This window comes from Podarcis erhardii, assembly GCF_964252035.2.
Source record: "Podarcis erhardii genome assembly, chromosome: 1".
Taxonomy (NCBI): domain Eukaryota; kingdom Metazoa; phylum Chordata; class Lepidosauria; order Squamata; family Lacertidae; genus Podarcis; species Podarcis erhardii.
Window position 1 is genome coordinate 80,208,719 of NC_138497.1, and position 23,383 is coordinate 80,232,101.

The 23,383-nt window shown below is 43.4% G+C and overlaps 1 protein-coding gene across 1 annotated transcript in view; it reads left to right on the forward strand.

Moving 5' to 3' along the window:
- The window catches only part of IGHMBP2 (immunoglobulin mu DNA binding protein 2), a 64,167-nt gene extending 46,854 nt beyond the window's left edge, over positions 1–17,313 (forward strand). The window contains exons 10-15 of the mRNA XM_081874919.1: positions 862–980; positions 4,590–4,684; positions 4,822–4,945; positions 8,940–9,830; positions 11,382–11,566; positions 16,689–17,313. Of these exons, the coding sequence (XP_081731045.1) occupies positions 862–980; positions 4,590–4,684; positions 4,822–4,945; positions 8,940–9,830; positions 11,382–11,566; positions 16,689–16,886 (1,612 nt within the window). The 3' untranslated portion in view covers positions 16,887–17,313. The remainder of the gene's footprint in view (positions 1–861; positions 981–4,589; positions 4,685–4,821; positions 4,946–8,939; positions 9,831–11,381; positions 11,567–16,688) is intronic.
- The last annotated feature ends 6,070 nt before the right edge of the window (positions 17,314–23,383 follow it).

Genomic DNA, 23,383 nt, shown 5'->3' on the forward strand with positions numbered 1-23,383 from the left:
AACAAGTGTTGTGATCTCAGTGTAACAATCTCTCTAAATTTTATGCAAGTCTGCCAAGAGTACAGTATATATCCCTCTCTCCACAAACATGGCATCAAATACTAATTACGTGTGGCTCCCTGAGGAGAGCATTCTACAGGCAGGGTTCCACAACCAAAAAAGGTTAAATTTATGGTGACCTGGCTGAGCAGAGGCTTTGTTCCCTCCATCATTTCGCCCAATGGAATTATATGAAGTGACCCCAAGTGGGGTCCACTGCAAATGTATATTTGCAAGTCCCACTATCTGAACACAATGCATTCTCAGGAAATCGTTCATTAGGCAAGCGTTCACATAACAAGCAGATGATTGCCATTATTTCCTATAGGGAATCTAAGATTCGTCCAATCTCAATTTCTCTCTCTCAAATTGAGCAGCCAACCAGCAAAAGACAAGCAAAGGAAAAACTGCCCCCTGTCTGGTCTCTTCTGTTCCCTAATTTGTCTGAACTCTCTCCCTCCGTTCCTTTCTTCATGGTTGCCACCCAAAATGGCTGCCACTGACTAGCAAAACACAAACAAGTAAGGAAGTGGGTAAACTCTGGCTGCTTGGATATCTGAACCAGCTGTTTGTGTTACTAGGTTTGGGTATGATTCTTTGTGTTTCGATAACTGACATTTCAGATGACAAACATTCCGATAGTGGGACCTGCAGTCCCACAGAATGGAGGATTCTTCTGCTCTGTGGCCTGACCTATGGAGGTTCTGTGGAATAGTCTAGGTCAATTTGTGTTAGGATTCTAAAACAGAATAAATGTGCTGCTGTTTATACTCATGCTAGTTAAGGGTCATTAACTTATTGTTCTTTCTAATAACTTGTCAGGGACCTGCCAGGGGTGGCTTCCACAGAAGAAACTTGCATTCCGTTGTTGCTTATTGATACAGCTGGCTGTGGCTTATTTGAGCTTGAGCTGGAAGATGAACAGTCTAAAGGAAATGAAGGTATTGTTGTTTTACCTGCTATGGTTCTCCACACTCCCACCCTGGAATCAGCGCCCCCCCCCCAGCCTCCACATTTCAAGTTACATTATCCATGCATGTGCTGTAATTTCAACTGCTGCTACTACATTAAAAAGGTTGCCTTGTGCCCGCGGTGTTGAAAGTGGTAGCCTTGGGGAGTTACTGAAGAATTTAGTTATGCTATTGGGATCTTGGCAACCACACATGGAAATGAATATGAATACATCCATGGAAAAATCTTGGGATGTCAAGGTTTAGACATGCTTCTTGTGGTCCTAAGATGGATGGATAGCCTGTGTAAGCCACCAGTACCTTTCAAAACTCCTTCAGTAGTAGTACAGTGCAATCTACATGGGCTGTACATTTGCTACAAAGTACCAATAAGTGCAGAGGTTTTCAACCTTTTTGAGTCCACAGCTCCCTTGACATTCTTTCTGCGGCACCCCTATGGGACTCAGGAGCCCAGTTGTGTCCCCCCTTGCCTGCAGAGCTGGCAGCCTCTCCCCCTTTTTCAAACACCCTCCCTTGGGGAGTGTTCCCTCAGGCTCCTTTCCTTTCCTCTCCCCTCTCCTTAGGAGTCCTTTCGGCAGCCATTGCTGCTGCCCCTGGTCTCTGAGCTGCCCCACCCCACTGCAAAGAGAGGTGCCTCCTCACACTGCCCCACAGGAGTCTGGGAAGAGGATGCCCCCAGCCTTAGTGGCCCAACAGAAACTGGCTAAAGGTGAATGTGAGGTCAGCACCTTACCTTGGGAGGCAGCAGTGGGTGCTGTTGGGCCTGCAAAATGGAAGGGCTCCTCTTCAGCACCAGGCACTTAGCTCCCAGGCAGGCCTTGCACAAAGCAAGGACAAGAGAGGCCAGTGCAGCACCTGTCTAGCTGGCCTCATACTTGTCTGCCAATTCCCAACAGCAAGGGTTGGTGGGCTAGCTAGCTGGGCTCCTTCACCCGCTTGCTTACTCCAAGGCCACCTCAGCTGCTGGCAACCAGCACTCCTTGACCAGCCCCTGAGGCACCATTCACCTGCAAAGCTTGTAGCCAGGGCTGCTGCAACAAACAGCTATGCAAGCCTTTGGGAGGTAGAGACACGAGACTACATCGGAAGAGAGAGGGAAGGAAAGAGGGACAGAGGCCAGTGTTGCCTGCAGCACCCCTGACCATCATTCAAGGCACCCTAGGGTGCCACGGCACACTGGTTGAAAACCTCATTACCATGGATGTGGCAGAGGTCCAGCCAAATTATCAAGACCACAGTGTACTGTAACCAAACAGCAGGTGGAAAAACATGCAGCTGGAGAGGAAAATGGATTGTAGATAACTGACCATGGATGATGAAAATTTCCATTTGGATTCAACATCACTGCACTAGACAAGGTTTATAGAGCCACCTAGCAAAATACATCCTTCCCCAAAGACCTTGAATTCTCAAAAGCAAAAAGCAGGAGAATGAAAGATTATCTAGTTCAGCCTCATGGTCTAGGGTAAGATAATAAAGTACCTTAATGAAAGTTGACAGAGCTTAACAGGGCTGGACCAAGACATTTTACTCCCTGGGGCAAAAAGCAAGATGGTGCCCTTGCCCTGTACAAAGGCTGACTGGGCCAACAGCTGAATTCTATTTCAACACTGGTGACAGGATAGCATCCTTCACTTCTATCTGGGAACTGGTTAAGAGGAGTAGACAGGGGACTGCCACTGCTCTCTCTCTCATACATACACACACACACACACACACACACACACACACACCCCTCAGCATGTGCTGCCTGAGACAGTCATCTCACTTTGCCTAAAAGTAGGGCCAGTCCTGGAGCTGAGGAAGAAGGGTGCTTGTGATGATTGTTGGATCAGACACCTGTGGTTTAAATAGCACTCTTGAATTGCAACACAAGCTCTGAAGCGATGGGCAAAGTCGTATGTTGTCAGCTTGAAGTGCTGGACTCTCCTGGTTCCCATATGGTTTGTTGGTACAGCTTAGCTGAGAGAGCTTTCTGTTCTAATTGCCTTGCCGCATAGCACTTTGTCAGATCTCTCAGTGAACAAGGCACAGACCTTCACAGTTAATGGGTCAGAAAGTGCCTGACCATGTTGGTGGCATATACAGCAATTCTGCTAACAGAGAGAAAGGCCAGTTCTCTGAGCACAGAGAGTTCTGGAGTTATAAATCAGCCTAGCAACTGTTGTGAAGCTCTGTCTCTGTTGCTGAATAAATAGGAAGGTTTCCAGTCTCACTGAGCTCCAGTAGCAGTATTCATTTGGGAATTCTAGACTGCATTTAGGAGTGGGAAAGGGGTGTGCTCATGGGAAGCTCAAGTATGCATTAACTCTGGGATATTTTGCATGTTGTATCACCATAGCATGGCTAATTCTTAGAAAGGCTATTTCATGCAGGAATTAAATATTACACCCATTTGTAGGTTAGCATCCTGCCACAGTCCTATTCCATGCAGGGTTTCACTGTGAGCGCATGCAGTACCCATCTTTGCATATGTTGCATGCACATTATGATCTCCACCAGGGGTAACTGATGTGATGCCATCCAAATGTTGCCATGTTGTAACTGCCATCAACCTCAACTAGCCTGGACCTTGGTTGGGTATGATGGGAGTTGTAGTCCTACAGCTTCTCAAGGGCAATCAGCATTGACAACCCTTTATCCATAGTAAGAAATGGAAGTGCTGTCTATGTAGGAATTGCGTAATGTTTGAAGCAGCCCTTGTTGTCAGTACCAGCAAGTCTAATTCAGAAACATAGTGAAATGGGCACACAAATAAATAGGCACCAGCTTCCAAAGGCAAATAGCTGCAAGAGCCATGGTCTAAAATATGAATTTCCTAACCTATGCTGGATCAGTTCAAAGGCAGATTTCACTTCTTGGAATTGGGGTGGTGTTATCTTGGTATTTTCAACACTGATCTTACTACCCTTGAGAATGTGAACTGTGATGTGTTGTTTGTATCTGACAGTGTTGTATGGAACTCATAACCGTTTGCCCAGCTATTAAAGAAATCCATAAGGCACACAGCCTGTATTTGTAAATCATTTAAAAATATTTTTACCAACATAGCCATACTACTACTACTACTACTACTGCTACTCCATGCATGTTTCCCTTGTAAATTTTATTAAGGGATAATTTGAGAACTCTTTTTTCATATGAGGAGATGTAGGGCATCAAGTAGCTTGGTGAATGTTTGAACTATGGTCAGTTTCAGAACTTTATGATCCATGGCTTGAAGCTGCCTTGTTTAACTAACCAGTTTGTTCTAAATCACAGTCTCTGGCTTGTACATAATGCTCAATCAGGAATCTTTGAAAGTGAAACTAAATGCTGCAAAAGTGTTTCTGGTATCCACGTGGGAAAAAGGAAGCACACAATCTCAAGTGTTTGCTTAGGTTCATTCTAATTTGTGCACATAGCTCTAAACCATGGCAAAACACTTCACTGATTGTAAAGACTTGTTTTTAAAGTGGCAAGTGAAAAGCAGCCTTTCACTATCATTGTCTGAATTGGATGCTTTTTAAGTGGAATCTGTCAACTTGTTCTAGGGTTAAATCGCTCATTCACAGCTAAGTTTTATTTTTCCCCTTCCAGGCGAAGCGCGTCTTGCCAGCTTGCACGTTCAGGCTTTAGTGGAAGCTGGTGTTAAAGCAAGAGACATTGCTGTCATTGCTCCTTACAACCTCCAGGTGAGTGTGTCTGCCATGCTCTCAGAAGCACAACATTTCAAAGTAAAAAATTTAAAGCCCTGGGACTTTAGGATGAAGGGTGGGCAATAAATTGTAGTAATAACGTTTGTTGTCCTAGCAACGCCTTTGTTTTTCAGGTGGATATGCTAAGGGAGCTTTTGTGTCACAAGTACCCAGACCTGGAGATTAAATCAGTGGATGGCTTCCAAGGAAGAGAGAAGGAAGCTGTTGTCCTCTCTTTTGTAAGGTCCAACAGAAAAGGTACATAGGTTATAACCTGGAACCATATAGAACAAAAAGAAACTTAATTTGCCAGAATCGGGGAAACTGTTAAAATTGTGTGGTTTCAACTGGCTCCTTCTTTGGAACAAGGTGCTGACCTCTTCTACACATGCTCTCGGAATCAAAGGAGGTGCTTCCACGTGGTGTAATCACATCCTACAGGGGAGTACTTGGGAGTAGCATGACTATGAGGACAGTACCAGTTGCATGAATCATTGGCACCTTACCTCCTGGTTCATGTCCTAATGCATTGGCATCACCCAATTGTTTTAGCCAACATGATTGTGTTACTCCTGCAGCATGTATCACATCACATGCAAGTGGCTTCCACACTGCTGGGAGCCCATATGCAGGGAACCACTGTCACTTTTCCCAGAGCGGAAGATTCTCAATAATTAACTGCGCAATGGAAAAGTAATTTATATAGCAAAACACTCTCCTTTTTGTCCAGAGAGCCTGGGAAGGGGTGTTTCCAAGCACAGGCTGAAAACTCTGGTGGCTAGCCACATATTCTAGTACAGGGCCAGTCCAATACATTTTGCTGCCTGAGGCAAAGGACAAGATGGCAGCCTCTCCATTCCACATCGCCACACACCAGCCTTTGCCACCTGCGGCGGCTGCCTCTCTCTGCCCAATAGTAGGACCAGGTCTGTTCTAACAGGCAGAGTGGTCTACGGGGGTTGATTTTTAAAACCAAACCAAACCTGTGGCTATTATTGTCATGGCTATTCACGCTACTACTATTACTACTTAATATACAGGGTGATTCATAATGAAGTATACAGTTTCCATTACCGTATACTTCATTATGAATCACCCCGTATTATGTCTTAGAAATTAATTAAGAAAGAGTGGACTGTTAATTCAGGCACCTTTGGAGAAGACAGGCAGTCCTTCAGGTAAGCCAGTGGTAATTGCTGGATACTTGCCACCTGTCAGCTCTATTGTAGTGAGTACAACACAGTTGTCCACAGCTCTAAAAATTCCACACAGTAGCAAACCTGAACTGACCACAAACCTGTTGGGTGCGGGTCAAAAGCTAGCTTGTTTCCCAGGTGTATTCCTTTTGGAAATACAACAAATATTTCATTACAGCTGGCAGCATCCTGCCCAACAAAATTGGGGACTGGAGCATGGTAGGCTCTGCTCAGAGCACATACTCTTTTCTGCTTTCATGGCACTAGGTAGAGGATAAAGAACACTGTGGTTGCTGAAGTCAAAGCAGTAAAACTTTTCCTTGCTACTTTTCTGCTATGTTCTTAAGTGAAGTTAGTAAATAGCAGCATGTTCTTCAATTATGATTTGTTATTATTTTCCAGACAATGCTTGTTAAGCACACATTGGCAACCTAATTCACTTTAAAGTACCTACAGGCTCTGTTCTGAAATGTTCTATGTCTTCAGATGGTAGCAACAAAAGCCTGCCCCCCTCATTTAGTTTTAATGTTTGTTTTCTGCTTGTCTTCTGCTTAGCTGCAGGAGCAGGGGACTCAGCTACACCACCCAAGCTAGGCAGCTGAGCTGACTCAACTTAGCATTTGCTTTCTGTTGTTACAGATCCTTGAGAAAATAATTGGAGATCAGAAATAGCTTCTGGAAAAGTCTCATATGTGTCTGTCATTTTTATCCATTGGCTCACACATGTGTGCTAGTTAATTGCCTTTAAAAATAGCATTCACTGTCTTTCCTTCTGACCTTTATGGAAGTTAGACTTGTGTCAATAACTAGGAAAAAGGAAAGTGTAACTGCAAGGCTCTGTGGGAGCTTTCGCTTCCTAATTTCTGCTGAAACAATGCAGTCCTGACCTATAGCTTAAGGCCAATTCCATTGCAGACATGAACATTAGATAGGTTTAGTTAATCAGCTTGGACCATCTGTATGAATATTACTGCTGTTCCGCTTCTGACAAATCACAGTGATGTGAATCATTAATGGGTATCTGTGGCTTGTGTGCCACATTAAGCCACAGAAACTTAAATTTTCTTGTTCATGGCCATTTAGTGGACTCTACTTCCCCTACTTAAAAATTAAATGGAATGAAGCTGTATTTTCAGCTTGATTTCTCAAATGAGACCGAAGCAGTATTGTGACAAAAAAGTCACAAAATAAGTAGAGCTTTAAATAAATGGTTTTGTTAAAAGAGATAGTTGACATATTACTTGTATTTTCACAAACCAATTAAGTCATCAGCTGAAGTCTAACATGTTTCTCTGTTAGCTAAATCATAGTAAATGTACCTTTTTAGATATTTCAGAAAGTGTAAGGTAACTTAAATGTAATAATCTAAAGCTCCCCCAATCACTGTTTAAATGAAATGATTTTTGTCCCTTTTACAGTAACACACCATAACTAATATAGCCTCAAAAAGTAAACCAGTGTGCCATCAGATCCCAGTCCCGGTGACTACAGTTTCACATCACTAATTAGTTTACATGAGAGCAAACCCCACTAGATACAGTGCAACTTACAACTGAATAATCATGCATAAAAAGATGTTATAAAGCTGCAAGTGGTAAATCAGTTAATGAAACTCATTAACTGGTGAATTGAGGTCCCAATGCTGATCCTTGGGAGACTCTACTATCTACACTCCTCCATTGGGAGAACATTTATTCACACTCTCTGCTCTCTCTTACTTCACCAGTTCCTGATCCACAAAAGGACCTCACCTCTTATTCCATGACCGCTAAACATGCTTATGAGTCCTTGGTGCAGTAGTTTGCCCAAAGCCTTTTTGAAAGTCTAAGTTGGATCACCTCTATCTATATCCTTGTTGACCCTCTGGAAGAACTCTTTAGCAGGGCTTGTTCTCCTGTATGCTTGGTTATTTCATCTTTAACAATACTTTCCACCTATTTTCCCATAGCTTTGAACTGATTGGAAGAAAGCTGGGCTATAAATGTATGAAATACATACATTTTCACTTTCATATTCATTTGACCACCTTAAGCAGTGATATGACCTTGGTAGATGGTTTTGTCAACACAAGCATTTCTGCTTGCTTGATGGAACAATCTCCCCCCTCTTCCCTCCACACTGTTCTAGGGGTTCTGCCACCAAAATGCAGAGCCATTGTGGGGGGCAGGAGAAGGGAGGGAAGCCCTGCTTCACTAGCAGAAGACCTTGCTAGGCTCTTGATAGCAGGACCCATAAACTGGACCAGGTCCTGAGTTCAGAAAACTAAAGCAAGATTTCACTGTGCAAAAATGGTGTCCGTGTTCGTAATGATCAACCTGGAGTGCATCTGATCTTGTAGTTTGTTGTGGTAATGAAGTTTGGCTATGTTTATTTTGCAGTTCCTATACCTCTGTAAGTATAGGATTACCGGTATATATTGGGCATAGGCTACAACACCCTAAGAAACCTCAGAGTTCATCTAGCTTTTCTGTGATAATAAGAATAAGATTGTGGTAATATACTTGTTAATTATGTATTGATCAATGTAGTTGCTTATAACTCTTTGGTAATTGCAGAAGGGGCCCTTGTAACCCAAAACACGTTGAGGTTTATGTATGTATGAATGAATTATTTCTTTCTATACTCAACGATGGATTATTCATGCATTGGTATTGGTTGCTCATTGAATACTGTAATGTGGAATGGTAACTTCAATTGCAGGAGAGCTTCAGGTGTCTATTCCAGTGAACAGATAGATCTGGGATTTAGGTCCACCCCTCTGCCACTGACAGCCATGTGGCACCAAGATAGCAGGGAAGCTTGAACAAACTATAGCATAGGATCCCATGACATATCCATTTAGCCTTAAAGGCGTGTCTCATAACAGATGTCATGTCCTGGCATTTTGGAGCTGAGTGAACATGAGAAATCCTTAGGTCAACATATTAAACTGGAAAATTTAGGAGGAAACTATACATTTTGTGGTGGTGGTGGTTACTATTGTTATTGCTACTGCTGCTTAATTTTTCCATATGCTATTTTTTTGAGGCCTGTATTATTGTCTTTATGAAATACAGGTGAAGTAGGATTCCTTGCTGAAGACCGGAGACTAAATGTTGCAATTACTCGTGCCCGCCGTCATGTGGCTGTGATCTGTGACTCTCGGACCATTGGCAACCACATTTTCCTTAAACGCCTGGTGGACTACATGAACCAGCATGGGGAGGTGCGCACCGCTTTTGAATACCTGGATGACATCGTGCCAGATAACTATGCTGCTCCCAAGAGCTCTCAGGGTCTGGGTGACCAAGAAAAGAGACTTAAGTGCAACACTCCACTTGCCCCAAAGGCTGATGGAGAGAAGCCAAGAGGAAAACCAGCCAAACGGACTGGGCAGAGACCCATAGAGGGTTCTGTGGAAAGCCCAGCCTGGGAGGCAACAGTGGATACTGAAGTGAAGGGAAATTCATGTAAGCATGAAACCAGGATACTGGAGTTTCTGGAGAGCGGTGAGACCCAACTGGATTTCCCTTCATCATTAAATGCTCATGACAGGTTGATTGTCCACCGTCTGGCAGAGGAACATGGGCTGCAGCATGTGAGCACAGGAGAAGGTAGAGAGAGATACATCAGTGTCCGTAAGAGAGGCACTGCGACAGACTTTTCTCTGGAAGATGCTAAGGCCTGTGAACAAGAGTTGTGCTGCAGACCTGCAGGCACCCCCAAAGAATCCCAGGCCTCTGAACAAGAGTTAACCTGCGGACCCCCAAGCCCCTCGAAAGACACCCATGCCTCCTGTGAGGAGAGTGGAAGCCATATTAGCAAAAAGAAGGTGGATCTGAAAACCCTGCACATGGAGCGGATGCAAAGGGAGAAGGCCAAGAGAGAGGAGAGGGCCAAACAAAGAAGTGAGCCAAATGTAAACCTTCAGGAAATCACTGGGAATAAACATGGAAGTGAAGCCAAAGGTACATTATTATACCATCTTGGGATTTGCCATTCTGTAGCAAATTCCCTTCCTTTGCAGAGCTTTTCTATTTGCATTTCTAAAAGGAAAAAGTGATGATACTTCACTGCTGCCCTTTCATTTGTCCCATATTTAATTGAAATTCCTTTGCAGAGGCATTCCAGGGTATGTATCCCTCGGGCATCCTTTGGGAAATTCCAGGCCAGAGCAGCAGGCGATGGGAGTTCTCTGCTCCCAGAATGGCTTTAAAAATTGATTGCCGCTTCTATGTTGTGCCTACAATCCATTTCTCCCCTTCTGCTCTGCCTGTGACAGGCTTTTCTTCTGAAAGCAACTACTTTTGACAACAACCAGGAATGCAGTTGAAGTTAATTGTTCTGAGACACAGAGATTATTCATCCAATAGGTTTCCTTTGAAGGGATCAGGAGAATGCCAGGCTTTGGTTTTGGAAATATGACATGTGCCTCTGCCCACCCCAACCCTTGAAAGCAATAACAGATTTGCAGACAAAAATGACCCAGGGCTCAGATTAGCTTGCTCCGTGGAACAGTTGCTTTGAGTGTTGTGCAGGTAGGAAGAAAAGATGTGAAGCTGGCAGACATTCCACCCCCTCCCCCAAGGCAGGGTTTTATCTGGCCCATGCTGTATAATCAACTGTGAAATGATAATATTGCCTGGATCTACATGTTTGTAGAGGCAGTATGTCAGTGAGGAGGAAGAACTTCTCAGCTCAAAAATAGATCCGTAGAAGGGAGAATCTCCATCTGCCAGTTTAGGAGAATGGGGTGTGTGCGTTCGTGCGTTCGTTTGTGTATGCTTCATATGCATACATGTGCACACACTCCTTTTCTCTTACAGCTAACTTTGAAGAGAAGTGGAAACCTCCACACACAGAGAGAATTCACTTGCTCTTGGATCTGTTTAGAAGCAGCAAATCAGCACCTAGTGTATCAATCTCAGTGCTGTGTAACACAGCGGAGTACAGTCTCTCCGTGTGCATATTTTCTTCTTTGCCCAGTTTATCTTGCTTGAACATTCTGGGTAGGGATTTCATCTTGCCAAGTGATACTACTTGCTTCTGCATGGTTTACAAAGCCATCTGTTCTCATGTGTGTGCATATGAAGACAGCCTTCTGCCATTCCATACATCTGAGGTTGCGATTGCTCCCTGGGTTTCTGTTTTTGCTGATCAGCTTGTTTTGCAGGCTTTACTAGGGGACTGGATGAACACACCTGTGCCCCTTTTATTCCCATGAAAAAAACACTGTGTTGAAATAATAGAATCTTAGAAGTTGGAAGGTACCCCAAGGGTCATCTAGTCCAACCCCCTGCAATGCAGGAATCTAAGCTAAAGCATACATGACAGTTGGACATCCAACCTCTGTTTAAAAACCCCCAAGGAAGGAGAATCCACCACCTCTCATAGGAGTCTGTTCCACTGCTGAACAGCTCTTAGCTCTCTTAACTCTCAGCTCATCTTAACTCTCAGCTCATCTGTAAGCTCCTTTTATTGCATGCTGATGATTCTCCTCCCCACCCTTGTGCTTTTAGGGAAGGCTTCTGTTAAAACCAAAGTGGAAGGTTCAGCAGAGGAAGATTTTGATGCTCTGATTTCTGCTGCAATCAAAGCTGACAACACGTGTGGTTTCCCCAAATGCAAAGCAAGTGTGAAAACCCTGGGGCAGCTCTGCCTGCATTGCAATAAACGCTACTGTCTCAGCCACCACATCCCAGAGGTATGTTTTTTTCCTTGCCTGGTTCAGGTAAGCTAAACATTGCCACAATCTGCTCAGTTTCTTGACCCCCAGTCCTTCAGGACTTGAATTTCATTCAGTGTGAAATGGCTGTGTGTTTTTTTTTAAGTATTTCACAGACTCCCATTTTTCCAGGAGGCTTCCAGGCACAGGAAGGTGAGCTTTTGAACCATTCGCAAGGCCAGTTGAACATGTGCAAATCCGCTGGTGGGTGGATTGCTCCCATTCCTCTTTACTTTATTTTTTAATTTAAAAAGATAACATGAAAATCTGCTTTTAGGGTATGAGGGTGTCAGGGAACTGCCATCGGAAAGGCAGGTGGTGGAGAGGCTCTCAGAAGCTAGGAGAGACTCAGCGGCCGGGGAAGGCACCAGTAGGGGGAGTGTGGGAGATCAGAGAGAGAGTGAGGCGCCAGACTGGCTCAAGGAATCGTCCAGCGAAAACAGTGGAGAAGTTTCAGGACCTCCTATAGGTACACCCACTCCTCGCCGGAAACTGTCGCGCCGAGAGTCCAGACGACGCGTTTCCGTTAAGGAGCTTCTATGCTGGAGTCGTTTCCGTAAACGCCCACTGTCGGATTCTGCCAGCGATTAAGGGAGTCATGCTTAAGGGGCTCCGCTGTACACAGAGTCTTGAGAAACATGCCCAAGATCTGAGGGACTGAACTTTTACGCACAAGTAGCTCATAATCCCATCACAGAGGGGGAGCAAGGTTTATGAAAGCCATATAGCATAATATGCACATGCAGTTCAATTCACAAGGGAACCATGAGTGGAGGGGAGGGGGGAGTTGCCTCCAGCTTAATATATCCTAATAATGGGGAAGTTCTCTCCTGCTGGGCTATAAGTGAAAAAAGAAACTCATTCAGAGGTGCTTTTTTTGGCCTACAGTTGTAGGAGGAATATGAAGCATTTTCTTCTTCCTTTGGTACTTTGTATGGATTTAGTTATTCTGAGCCTCTGTGTGTCTGTGAAATCTCGCTCCAATCTTTCACCAAGCTCTAATATGAGAATGACTTCCTTTCCTGTGAGGTTCACAATGTACTTGTATTTCCCCTCACTCACCCACCCACTCAAGACTGTTAACAAACAAACAAAAATACACCCCCCATTTCTTCCCTGTCTCTGTTCTTCGTGGTGTGGAGGATAGAAAGGATGGATCCCCTTGATTGGAATAACAAGGCGAGGCCTTTTAACACAAGCACTTAGCACTGCAGGGCAGAGGACCTGTGTTTAACAATGTGTCACTGCTGAAATAATGTGATTCTTCAGAGTCTTGTTTTCTTCCCCTGGAGTGTCTGAGTCATCTCCTCTTGGTACAATGTACCTCAATTCACCTCTCTTCTTTTAACATTCACCCCCCCCCGCCCACAACCTGTTCAGATGCTTGTGGGAGGATGATGCTCTAGAAAATGTGTGTATCTGAGGTGCTGATGGTGCTAGCCTAGAGAGGGCCACTGTTCTGTGGCATACAGCACATACCCTTGCATGCATAAGGTCCCAGGTTCAATCTCTGGCATCTCCAGCTAAAAGGTCTTGGGTAGCCTTGCTAGGCAGTGCCCAGGCCTTAAGCCTGCTCCATGGAGAGTCAGTCCATACTGAACTAGGTAGACTTGTGCTCTGCTTTTCCCCTCCAAAAAAGGAGATGCTCAAAGTGACTTGCAAATGATTTTAAAAGGCATCTTCATATGACACCAGCCACGCCATGTGTTCTGCTCAACTATAAGCCTTTTATCTCTCTTCTCTCCCTCTCTCCTTCATCACACTGTAGATTCATTGGATACCATGCACGAAGAGCAGCTTTAAGTAAGAGAAGTTGTGCAAAGCCCTTTCTCACTCTCTTGCCCTAGCTGCTGTTGTCACACTGGTACAAGAGATACCGAAAGCACAGCAGCCCACCTGGGTGCAGCAGGCTTTATCCTCAGAAGCCTCTTTCCTTCTAGGTGTTGGTCAAAGCAAAACGTCATCCTTTGCCCATCATTGCAGCTGTAGCAAAGATTGGAGTGAGTTGCACTTGAATTGCAGTCCAGGACTCACAGAAGGTGGGAATGTCTCACTCTGCAATTCTGTTAGAGCTGCCCAATGGCTGTCTCTATGTAGCACAAAAAAGACCTGTGTGCCAGGAAAAATAATACTGACTTCCAACGAGCTTTCAGATGTCCTCTTTATGCCCCTCTGATTTATTTGAAGCAGTAGATCATACGTGGTTTTAATCCCATGGAGAAAGTGTTGTAGCTAGCTGAAGACATGTTGATCTATAGTGCCTGAAATAGATTTACTGGATTATGGATTTACTGGCATTCTGCCAACAGTTTGAGTTGGGTTTCTTTCTAACCGTAAAATAAAAGTATATATGGCAATATTTTCTGTTGCACATGCTGCAGCAAGGAAAAAATAAGCAAAACAGTGGTGGTCTTAAATAGATATACTTACCATGTGACACTTGCTGGTGTTTCAAGGCAAGCTTGAATCAAGAAAAATCTTATTCGAAGGATTTGTGAATGAAGGAAATAAGAGTACAAAAAACATGCAGGAAAATACTCCAAATGTTCTGGTATTCTGTAGTTTTGATTTCAGGGTTTGCTGATTTCAGAGTTGCATTGGTAGAGAGCTACACAAAGGAGATGTGATCCTGAAAAACCAAAGGCAGATTTCAGCGCCCTCTGTGCAGGAGGATCCCCCTCCCCACTGCCATGCTGGTGGTCCCATTAAGAGAACAGGGTTCTGAACAAGAGTGTGAAGCAGAGGTGGCTAAGCTGTGGCCGTCTGGATACTGTGAGACACCAGCCAATGATGGGAGTTGTAGCCCAGCAGCATCTGTAGGGCAACAGATTCACTCCCTTGCTATATAGGAACACAGTCACATCTGTTCCTTTGGTTCCAATGCATAGAAAGGGCACAACTTGCAAATGCAGAAATGATTGCCAGTTTCTTTTCCCTCTTAGCCACTGTGGAGCAGCTGCATGCATAAAAGGAAATCTGATTGTGTGAACAGGCCCCTGCGGGGGCTGGATTAATAAATTCATAGAATCGTAGAGTTGGAAGGGACCACAAGGGTCATCCAGTCCAACCCCCTGCAATGCAGGAATCTTTTTGCCCAATGTGGGGCTCAAACCCACAACCCTGAGATTAAGAATCTCATGTTCTGCTGACTGAGCTATCAGTAAGGTATTGCAGAAGAATGCATTCCCCTTTAGTATGCAATCACAAAAGTATTTTGTTAGGTCAACTTAAAAGTGAGATTTTTAATTTTTAAAAAATGGTTAAATCAGTTCAACTGTTATCCAGCTGTCATAGTATAATTCATGTAGAGTTGAAGGTTTAATCTATCCTAGCCTGAATTTTGGACCAGTTAATGAGATAGAACTCATTTTAGAGGGACTGCAGGGTTTGATCCCATATAGTCGCATCAAGTCCCTACCTTTTTACTGACTGCAAATTGCTTGCCATTTTATACTGCTTGAGAGTGTTTTGTCATTTTCTTTCAGCTTTGGACCAAATCCAGCTGTTTTAGCTCCTTGTTAAAATGAATTCTTCTAAGCAATAGCTTCAGTGCTTTCCCACCTTAATAAATCTTGCTTTCCAGCAACCCAGCAGGCTTGCACTTTGTCACTCATCTGCAATAAAACGAGTTTCCTTCAAAGCTGTTTTTCAGCCATTAGTTTATCCTTCCTGTTTATATCATTAATGTGCATACTTGTCTCTCTAGTTATCTTTTCTCCTGATGTGCTTACAAGTCATTCAACTTGTGGTAGCTTCGTCTCTAGAAATCCTAAAATGCAGAGATATTGCATGTCTCTATTCCCTTCTCTTTCATACATGTAGTATGTGTTCTTTTAAATCTGGTATTTTAGCAGCCCTTTGTGGGTCCATAATACTTTCTTCATCCTCCTTGCACTTAATTTTCTTCCACAATGCCCCTTTATATCTTTGTGCCTTGTAGAATTTATCTCATGGATGACTTGCATGTTGCCCACTGCCACTTGTCATCCTCGATTTGCTTTCTGGCTCCTTCTTTTATACAATGTGTATTTAGCTCCAGCAGTTAGGCCAAGAAGCAGGCCTTGCTGATGACTCAAGGTTGGGAGATTATTTACCAGTCAGTATAACCTGCTTCCTAAGAGTGAGGGAGGGGGATATTGGTGGCCTGGAGATGAGTGAAAATCACTACCTACAAGAATCCAACAGGTTTATTAATAAATAGTTTTGTCATGAATCTAAGGTATTGTGATTTAGAATGCAAAGACTACAAAGTTCTGCAGAAACTGTTGAAAAACAAACAAACCAGCCTTGGGGGGCTTTCCCGTAGCTTGGCTTGAGTGAAGTTTTGAGGGGCAGCTGACATAACTGATCATATTCCTTAGAATAATTTTATTTTCCATTCAAAGCCAGAGAATAAATTATTGGAGAAGTTTCACTCAGTTTCATAACACAGCTATACTGGGCTAATTCCTATTCTGGGCTAGGTAATTACGAACTTTACAAACATTACTTGTGACAGCCAGTCTGCAGGGGGCCCAACAACACAAAAGAAACAAGGAAATGTGATGCGTTGTTTTACTTATTTCTAATACTCTGTTCTTCAGCTTATATGGCTATTTCCATGCAGTTTCTTTCCCAGTCAGGCACCGTTTGCACCCAGCACTGTGGACATTCAAGCTGCTTAGGTGAGGTGCTGGTATTGCCAGTTTATTAGCAATAGATATGATGTGTTTTGTTATGATTCAAGGGCTTGATTGTTCTTGGTTTCCCTCCTTTCATCTGATTCTTTCCAGACTGGAGATAGGAGAGAAATGTTAGTATTTATCAACAAGGGTGACAAACGTGACTGGATGATGGAGCAGAGATTTTCCTTACATTTTTAGAGTTTGGGAAGAAATACTTAATCTGTCCAAAATGATTATTTAATTGCTCCTTAGGGAAAAATGACCTTCACATTTTTTAAATTGTTTTGTTTTGTTGTTAAAAGACCCACCGGTAAGTGAAGTAGTTTATTTTTATGGACTGTGAAGAATGATCAAGTTTATGATAAGCAGTTTTCACTAAGGTCGTAATTTTGTGCTGGAACATCTTGAGGCTGATATTATGGCTTTATCTCCCACAGATTCATGGCTGTGGGGAGAAAGTCAAAGCATATGCCCGGCAGAGAATCAGCAAAGAAGCTTCTCTATGTGCTGGGAGTGGGTTAAAGGACAAGCCCTTGGATCCTGCCAAGAGAGCTCATCTCCAGAGGCGCCTGGACAAAAAACTCAGTGAGCTCACAAGCCAAAGAAAGAGCAAAAAGAAAGACAAAGAGAAATGAGAGGATTAGCTATGTCAAGGCAAGATGCTCGCCTGCCTGTCCTTGAGGCACCTTCGTAAAGCAGCATGCTCAGGCTCCAGAGGAAAAACGCTCATCACTCTCTTAAACCTTTTGGCTTCTTTCCCCAACCCCACTCCCCCAAAATCAAGAATATGTCCTTCAGCTTCATGGTCCTCAGAGAGCCAGAGACTGACTGAAGAAAAGTTCCCACCGTCTGCAGGTTTCAAACAATTCTCAAGTTGCGCCTTGCACTGTAAAATGTGTTTTTCCTCAGTCACGTCAGAACTATAAAGCCCCGTTGGTTAAGGAGAAAGGTGGGCAGCTTTTGTTTGTAGTAATTATCTTTATTGGCGAGGTAATAAATGTACTCTGAGTGGGCGCAGAGCAGGTTTTACAATAAAACAGTGATAGCGTATGCCTTGAGCAATGAACTGTCCATTTGACATTGCATGGTAATGTAATAATCGTTGTCCGTGGGACTCCTGTCCCCCCCCCAATGTGTGGGAGCAATAAAAACCTCTCCAGGTGGTCCACAAAATTAAGGGAATACAAATAGCTTTTTCCATTTCTCAAGCTCAGAAACTTGTATGTTGAAAGAAAAGATTCTAAAAAAGATGTGTTAAAATTGTGAGGGGACAAAGTGAAGAAAAATCTAGAAAAATAACCTGGGTTCACTGGCCCAGCACATACACTTTTACTGGAATATGCTGGGATTGCGCGCAGGTCTTCTGCATACAAAGATGTGTTCTACCCCTATGCCACAACTGTGTGCTATGGACCTTAACTTACAGTAGGGAAACCTCAGGGCCAGGGTCCAAATGAAGTCCTTGCAAGTCTCTCTGTTTCATCCCCGAGACTCTTCCCAGTGCCACATCCTGCACTAGGCCCACATCAAGCGCTTTAGCCTGTCTTGAATGTGTATCTGAACTGTGGTGCTGAGGGGTTCCTGTCAGGGAATCCTCTGACTTGCACATGGCTGCAGTGTGGTCTACTGTGCTAACGTTGGGTCCGATCTGTTGCTCCACTTGTTTGTTTTCCTCTGACCCTTCCAGCCACCGACATGCAGCTCTTTGAAGGTTGTCCATGAGGGAATGTGTCCCTGCAGCTGAAAAGCATTTGCCATCCCTTGGCTTAGAATCACAGAATTTGTAAGGTATAATTTTTTTCTCAAATTCATTCAAGTTCCAATAAAAATAGACACATTTCTTTTTGGGGGAGTGTGTGGAGCTGTTTACAAAACAATGTAGTCCCACAAATAATTACCCAGTAGAGTTTTCATTGTGCAGAACTATATGCAACCAAGAAGCAGGGAAATAATGGTCCCATTTTCAGGGGAGGGCTCTCAGTGTCATGTTACTATGGATGTAGCCTCATGATTTTGTTCAGAGGCTCAAGCACTTAATAATAATAATAATAATAATAATAATAATAATAATAATAATAATTTATTATTTGTACCCCGCCCATCTGGCTGGGTTTCCCCAGCCACTCTGGGCGGCTTCCATAAAAACCAAAAATACACTAAAATATCACAGATTAAAAACTTCCCTGAACAGGGCTGCCTTAAGATGTCTTCTGAATGTCAGGTAGTTATTTATCGCTTTGACATCTGATGGGAGGGCGTTCCACAGGGCAGGCGCCACTACCGAGAAGGCCCTCTGTCTGGTTCCCTGTAGCTTTGCTTCTCTCAATGAGGGAACCGCCAGAAGGCCCTCGGCGCTGGACCTCAGCGTCTGGGCAGAACGATGGGGGTGGAGACGCTCCTTCAGGTATACTGGGCCGAGGCCGTTTAGGGCTTTAAAGGTCAACACCAGCACTTTGAATTGTGCTCGGAAACGTACTGGGAGCCAATGTAGGTCTTTCAAGACCGGTGTTATGTGGTCTCGGCGGCCGCCCCCAATCACCAGGCTAGCTGCCGCATTCTGGATTAGTTGTAGTTTCTGAGTCACCTTCAAAGGTAGCCCCACGTAGAGTGCATTGCAGTAGTCCAAGCGGGAGATAACTAGAGCATGCACCACTCTGGCGAGACAGTCCGCGGGCAGGTAGGGTCTCAGCCTGCGTACCAGGTGGAGTTGGTAGACAGCTGCCCTGGATACAGAATTGACCTGCGCCTCCATGGACAGCTGTGAGTCCAGAATGACTCCCAGGCTGCGCACCTGGTCCTTCAGGGGCACAGTTACCCTATTCAGGACCAGGGAGTCCTCCACACCAGCCCGCCCCCTGTCCCCCCAAAACAGTACTTCTGTCTTGTCAGGATTCAACCTCAATCCATTAGCCACCATCCATCCTCCAACCGCCTCCAGGCACTCACACAGGACCTTCACCGCCTTCACTGGTTCTGATTTGAAAGAGAGGTAGAGCTGGGTATCATCTGCATATTGATGGACACCCAGTCCAAACCCCCTGATGATTTCTCCCAGCAGCTTCATATAGATGTTAAAAAGCATGGGGGAGAGGACAGAACCCTGAGGCACCCCACAAGTGAGGGCCCAGGGGTCTGAACACTCATCCCCCACCACCACTTTCTGAACACGGCCCAGGAGGAAGGAGCGAAACCACTGTATAACAGTGCCCCCAGCTCCCAGCACCTCTAGACAGTCCAGAAGGATGTTATGGTCGATTGTATCAAAGGCCGCTGAGAGATCCAGCAGAACTAGGAAACAACTCTCACCTTTGTCCCTAGCTCGCCGGAGATCATCAACCAGCGCGACCAAGGCAGTTTCAGTCCCATGATGAGGCCTGAATCCTGATTTTTCTTTCTTCTTTAAGAAAGAAAAAGGGTGCATTCCTCTCCTGTTCTTTTCAGGCTGTGTCCTTTTCACCTCATCCTATGAACTACGCAAAATGGGTTAAGCTTCTGGTATCTAGAGCAAGTTAATTGTATTTTTGTTGGTTCTTTTATTTCTTATATTAAGAACAGAACAAGAGCCTGCTGGATCAAGCCAGTGGCCCATCTAGTCCAGCCTACTATTCTCACAGTGATATTTTATTGCATTACAATTTGAATTCTGTGGAATGCAAATTGTACAGTATCTAGCACAATGCATTATAATTGCTACAACAGGCAGAAAAACCATTAAGTGGTTTGCCAAGGCCATCAGCAATTTTCAAGTGGTCTGGGGGCGGGGTAGTTTGGGAACCACTGATCTAGAATGATTACAAGTCCCAAGTTCCTTTAGCCGCAAATGTCCTAGATGTTCTTGGCAGGATTTGTTTAGCCTTGGGCTCAAAAGCAATGGGACGTCATTCTCTTGCCATGCATGGTGTCTCTAAGGGTCTACAAATGCCCTGCAGTTCTACCATCTGCCTGTATTAACCTTGGGTTTGTTACCCTTCCAATCTCTCTTCTCCTTTACTTTAAATTAATGTGTTCACTTTCTCTTGTCAGCCTTGAAAACACAAGAGGTGTTTGTGTTTTATCATCTGATCCTAACAATTGGTGTCACATCATTTCTGAGATTCTAATAATGATGCAGCTACAACCTTGATTGCTCTTGGATTCTGAACCCATAACTTATAATGCGAGCCGACAATAATAAAATGAAATTGAATTCATTTTTTAAAAACCCACAATCATTATATCCTGCATAAAATTAATGTACTCTGTTTAGGAAAGCTCAGTGTGACCAGATGAAATTTTACCAGAGCAGAATGCTAAATGCAGATCAGTATGCAAGATCCAAAAGAGGATTTGGAGGTACGTTGGTCCTAATTGTGATAGATAGATTGATTGAGGTAGGACTCCAGTGCATATTATTACACTCATTGTTGTGTGGGTGTCTGTGGGCAGGGGCAAGGAATCTGGAAAGTTTTAGAAGTGTATTTCCTCCCCTAAATGCAAACACTGGCAATTGTCCCTTGGGTTTTGTGTCTGTGTTTGTAATGTATAATATTAGCTATTTGAAGACATAACAATAACAATATGGTGACATAATAATATTTTTGTTATTATATTTTTTTAAAAGTGTGGGGTGAGCAGTAGCTCCATTATTAAGGTCTCTTTACACTTGACTGTGTTTGGGTTGCTTAGCACCTTCTAGTTTGGAGTGCTGCTGGCTTAATGAGCAAACCCTTCCTTTAGTATCACCTTCTGGAATACTTCAAAGATGACGAATAATGCCTTATTAACGGAGCCCATTCTCTGAAATGTAAAAGAACAGAAGTGTGACACAAGGTTGCAGTGTAATTATAGTAAATCTGAGGAGGACAATTCCCTCAATAGTTAGTTATTCCATGCTGATAAAATATTTCTGAGCTAACATTAAAAAAAGTAAAAAATGGTCAGACTTGCTGCCAAGCAGTTAAAATTTCTCTTGGGCTTCTTGCCCAGAAACCAGTTGATATTAGTTCTGTCATTTAAATTTTCCTTAAAAATATACAACGAAACCAGCACAAGGAAAGTCACCAGCTGGCAAGTCAAGGCTGAATTATTTCAAATCACAGCAGAGTGGAACAGAGTATAAATCTCATCTGTTCTGCGTGTACCTCTATCTTCACATCTGCTTCTGCTGTTACCGATTTCCATAATTGTTTATCAGGGCTTAATTTGAACCTACCACCTTCTCCTGTGTCTTACCATCATTGCCTTTGCTGGCACTTTTGGAGGGAGATTGAGGAAGGGAGTTGTGACCCATTTAGGCTGTGGAGAAGACATCTGACCCCCTGAACTGTATATATGCTGGACTGCTGTGGCTCCCTGGAGTGCAGCAAGGTTTGAACTTGTAGCGTTGATAAGCTTTCTAATTTATTTATTGGCCTCTTAATATTTATTTTGCTCTGTACTTGTTATGCATCATCTAGATAATTTCATTGTAATTTATTGCATTTATCCTTTTGGTTTTTCTTTGTTTGAATTTAGTGGTATGTTTTGTAACATTTTATGTTTGTATATTTTAAAAATTGCTGTTACAAGCTGCTTTTGAGTGCAGTTCACCTTGGGAAAGTGGCATAAAAATGAAATAAACTTAGCTCATTGCTTTTGATATCAGAGCTTAATCCCCTAATCAGCTGGGCAATAATAAGCATGTTCAAAGAACCTTCTCACCACTGAGTATCTATAGTCTGTTCCCACATATATCCAAGCAGAGTTGAGCTCCAGTTCCACAAGATTTTTTGAAATTAACCACCGGTGTATGTTTGGGAGCTGGAAAGACACTAGCAATTAGTCCATGGACTGAAAGTTACTGTATCTTAACTAGTTCCAGTTCACTTTCATTGCTTTATCCTATGTCAACATAAATAATCACTATAATAAACATGAAAATGTGGTCAGATGCCGCTAGTGATGTTATATCATAGTGGTGTGTATGAGCACCTGGCTTAAGAAGAAACCCTCTGTTTCACTCTGTATATTGATTGTCAATGTGCACATTCCTTGTGCAAAAGTTAGCATATCTCAGGGTGGCTATTACTGGCTGAAGGAAGGCTGGATGGCTTTAAAGTTTAGATGCCTTGTGCTCCAGGAATGCAGATGAGCCTGCAAGAGCATGACATTATATATATATATATTCCCTGTAGAGAAGAATAGGAACAGCTTGCAAACTGAGCTGTCCAGGGTACTGAAAAACCTCAGCTCTTGTCGAAAGCAGTCCTGTAATTTATTCTAGCTGAGAAATTAATCATATCCTGTTGTAACAAAGCCCTGAAAACAGTGGAATAAATGTAATCAGTGTTAATGTGTTTCAAAATGTAGCTGTAGAATGGAACCCCCATAGTCAGTCACTCAACTACCCAGTCACTCATAAAAACCTGAATGATGTCACGAGGGTCCTTCAGACTATGTTAATCGAAGAGAAGAAATATTGTGGTAAAGAGTTGTTGGAGAGGTATGCTAGAGAATCTGACTATTGACAGAGGCTCATTTTAATAGATTTAGTGGATTTGATGGTGGTTATATTGTATATGTAGTGATTGTTGATGTTTCTGGATGATGCCATGGCCTTTGGTTAGTGCAGTAAAGTTTGTGGTGATGACAGAGGCTCATGCACTGCAAGTGTGAGGGGAAGATCAATAGTCATTCAGCAAAGGTGGGAGAGGGCTTTCAGAGTTTTATAGATTCTAGAGATAGAAACAGCACAGCATAGTTGTGCTATCCAGGACTGACACATTTTTGCTTTGTGGAATAGGCTGTCCCTAAGGACTTAGTATTCTGTCCCAATGGGCAGGACTACATCGGATAGGTTTAAGTTTTGGAAGGGTAGATTTCAATTGAAAATTACGGAAAAGTTCTCAACAGTGAATGTGATTTGTCAGTGGTTGGCTCTCCCTCACTGGATGTCTTCTAGCAGAAGCTAGACAGCCATCTCTTGGGGATGCTCTACATTCCCTTCATCAAACAAGGGTTAGACTGAATGGGTTACACAGCCCCCTACACTTCTGTGATTCTGTTCCTTCCTTCCTGGATCTATGTGGCTGTAGAATCCAAATCTGCAGCCTCTTTATCTGTGATAGCTCTGTTATACTGCCAGGACTAGAGGTAGCAATAATTTCATTTTGTT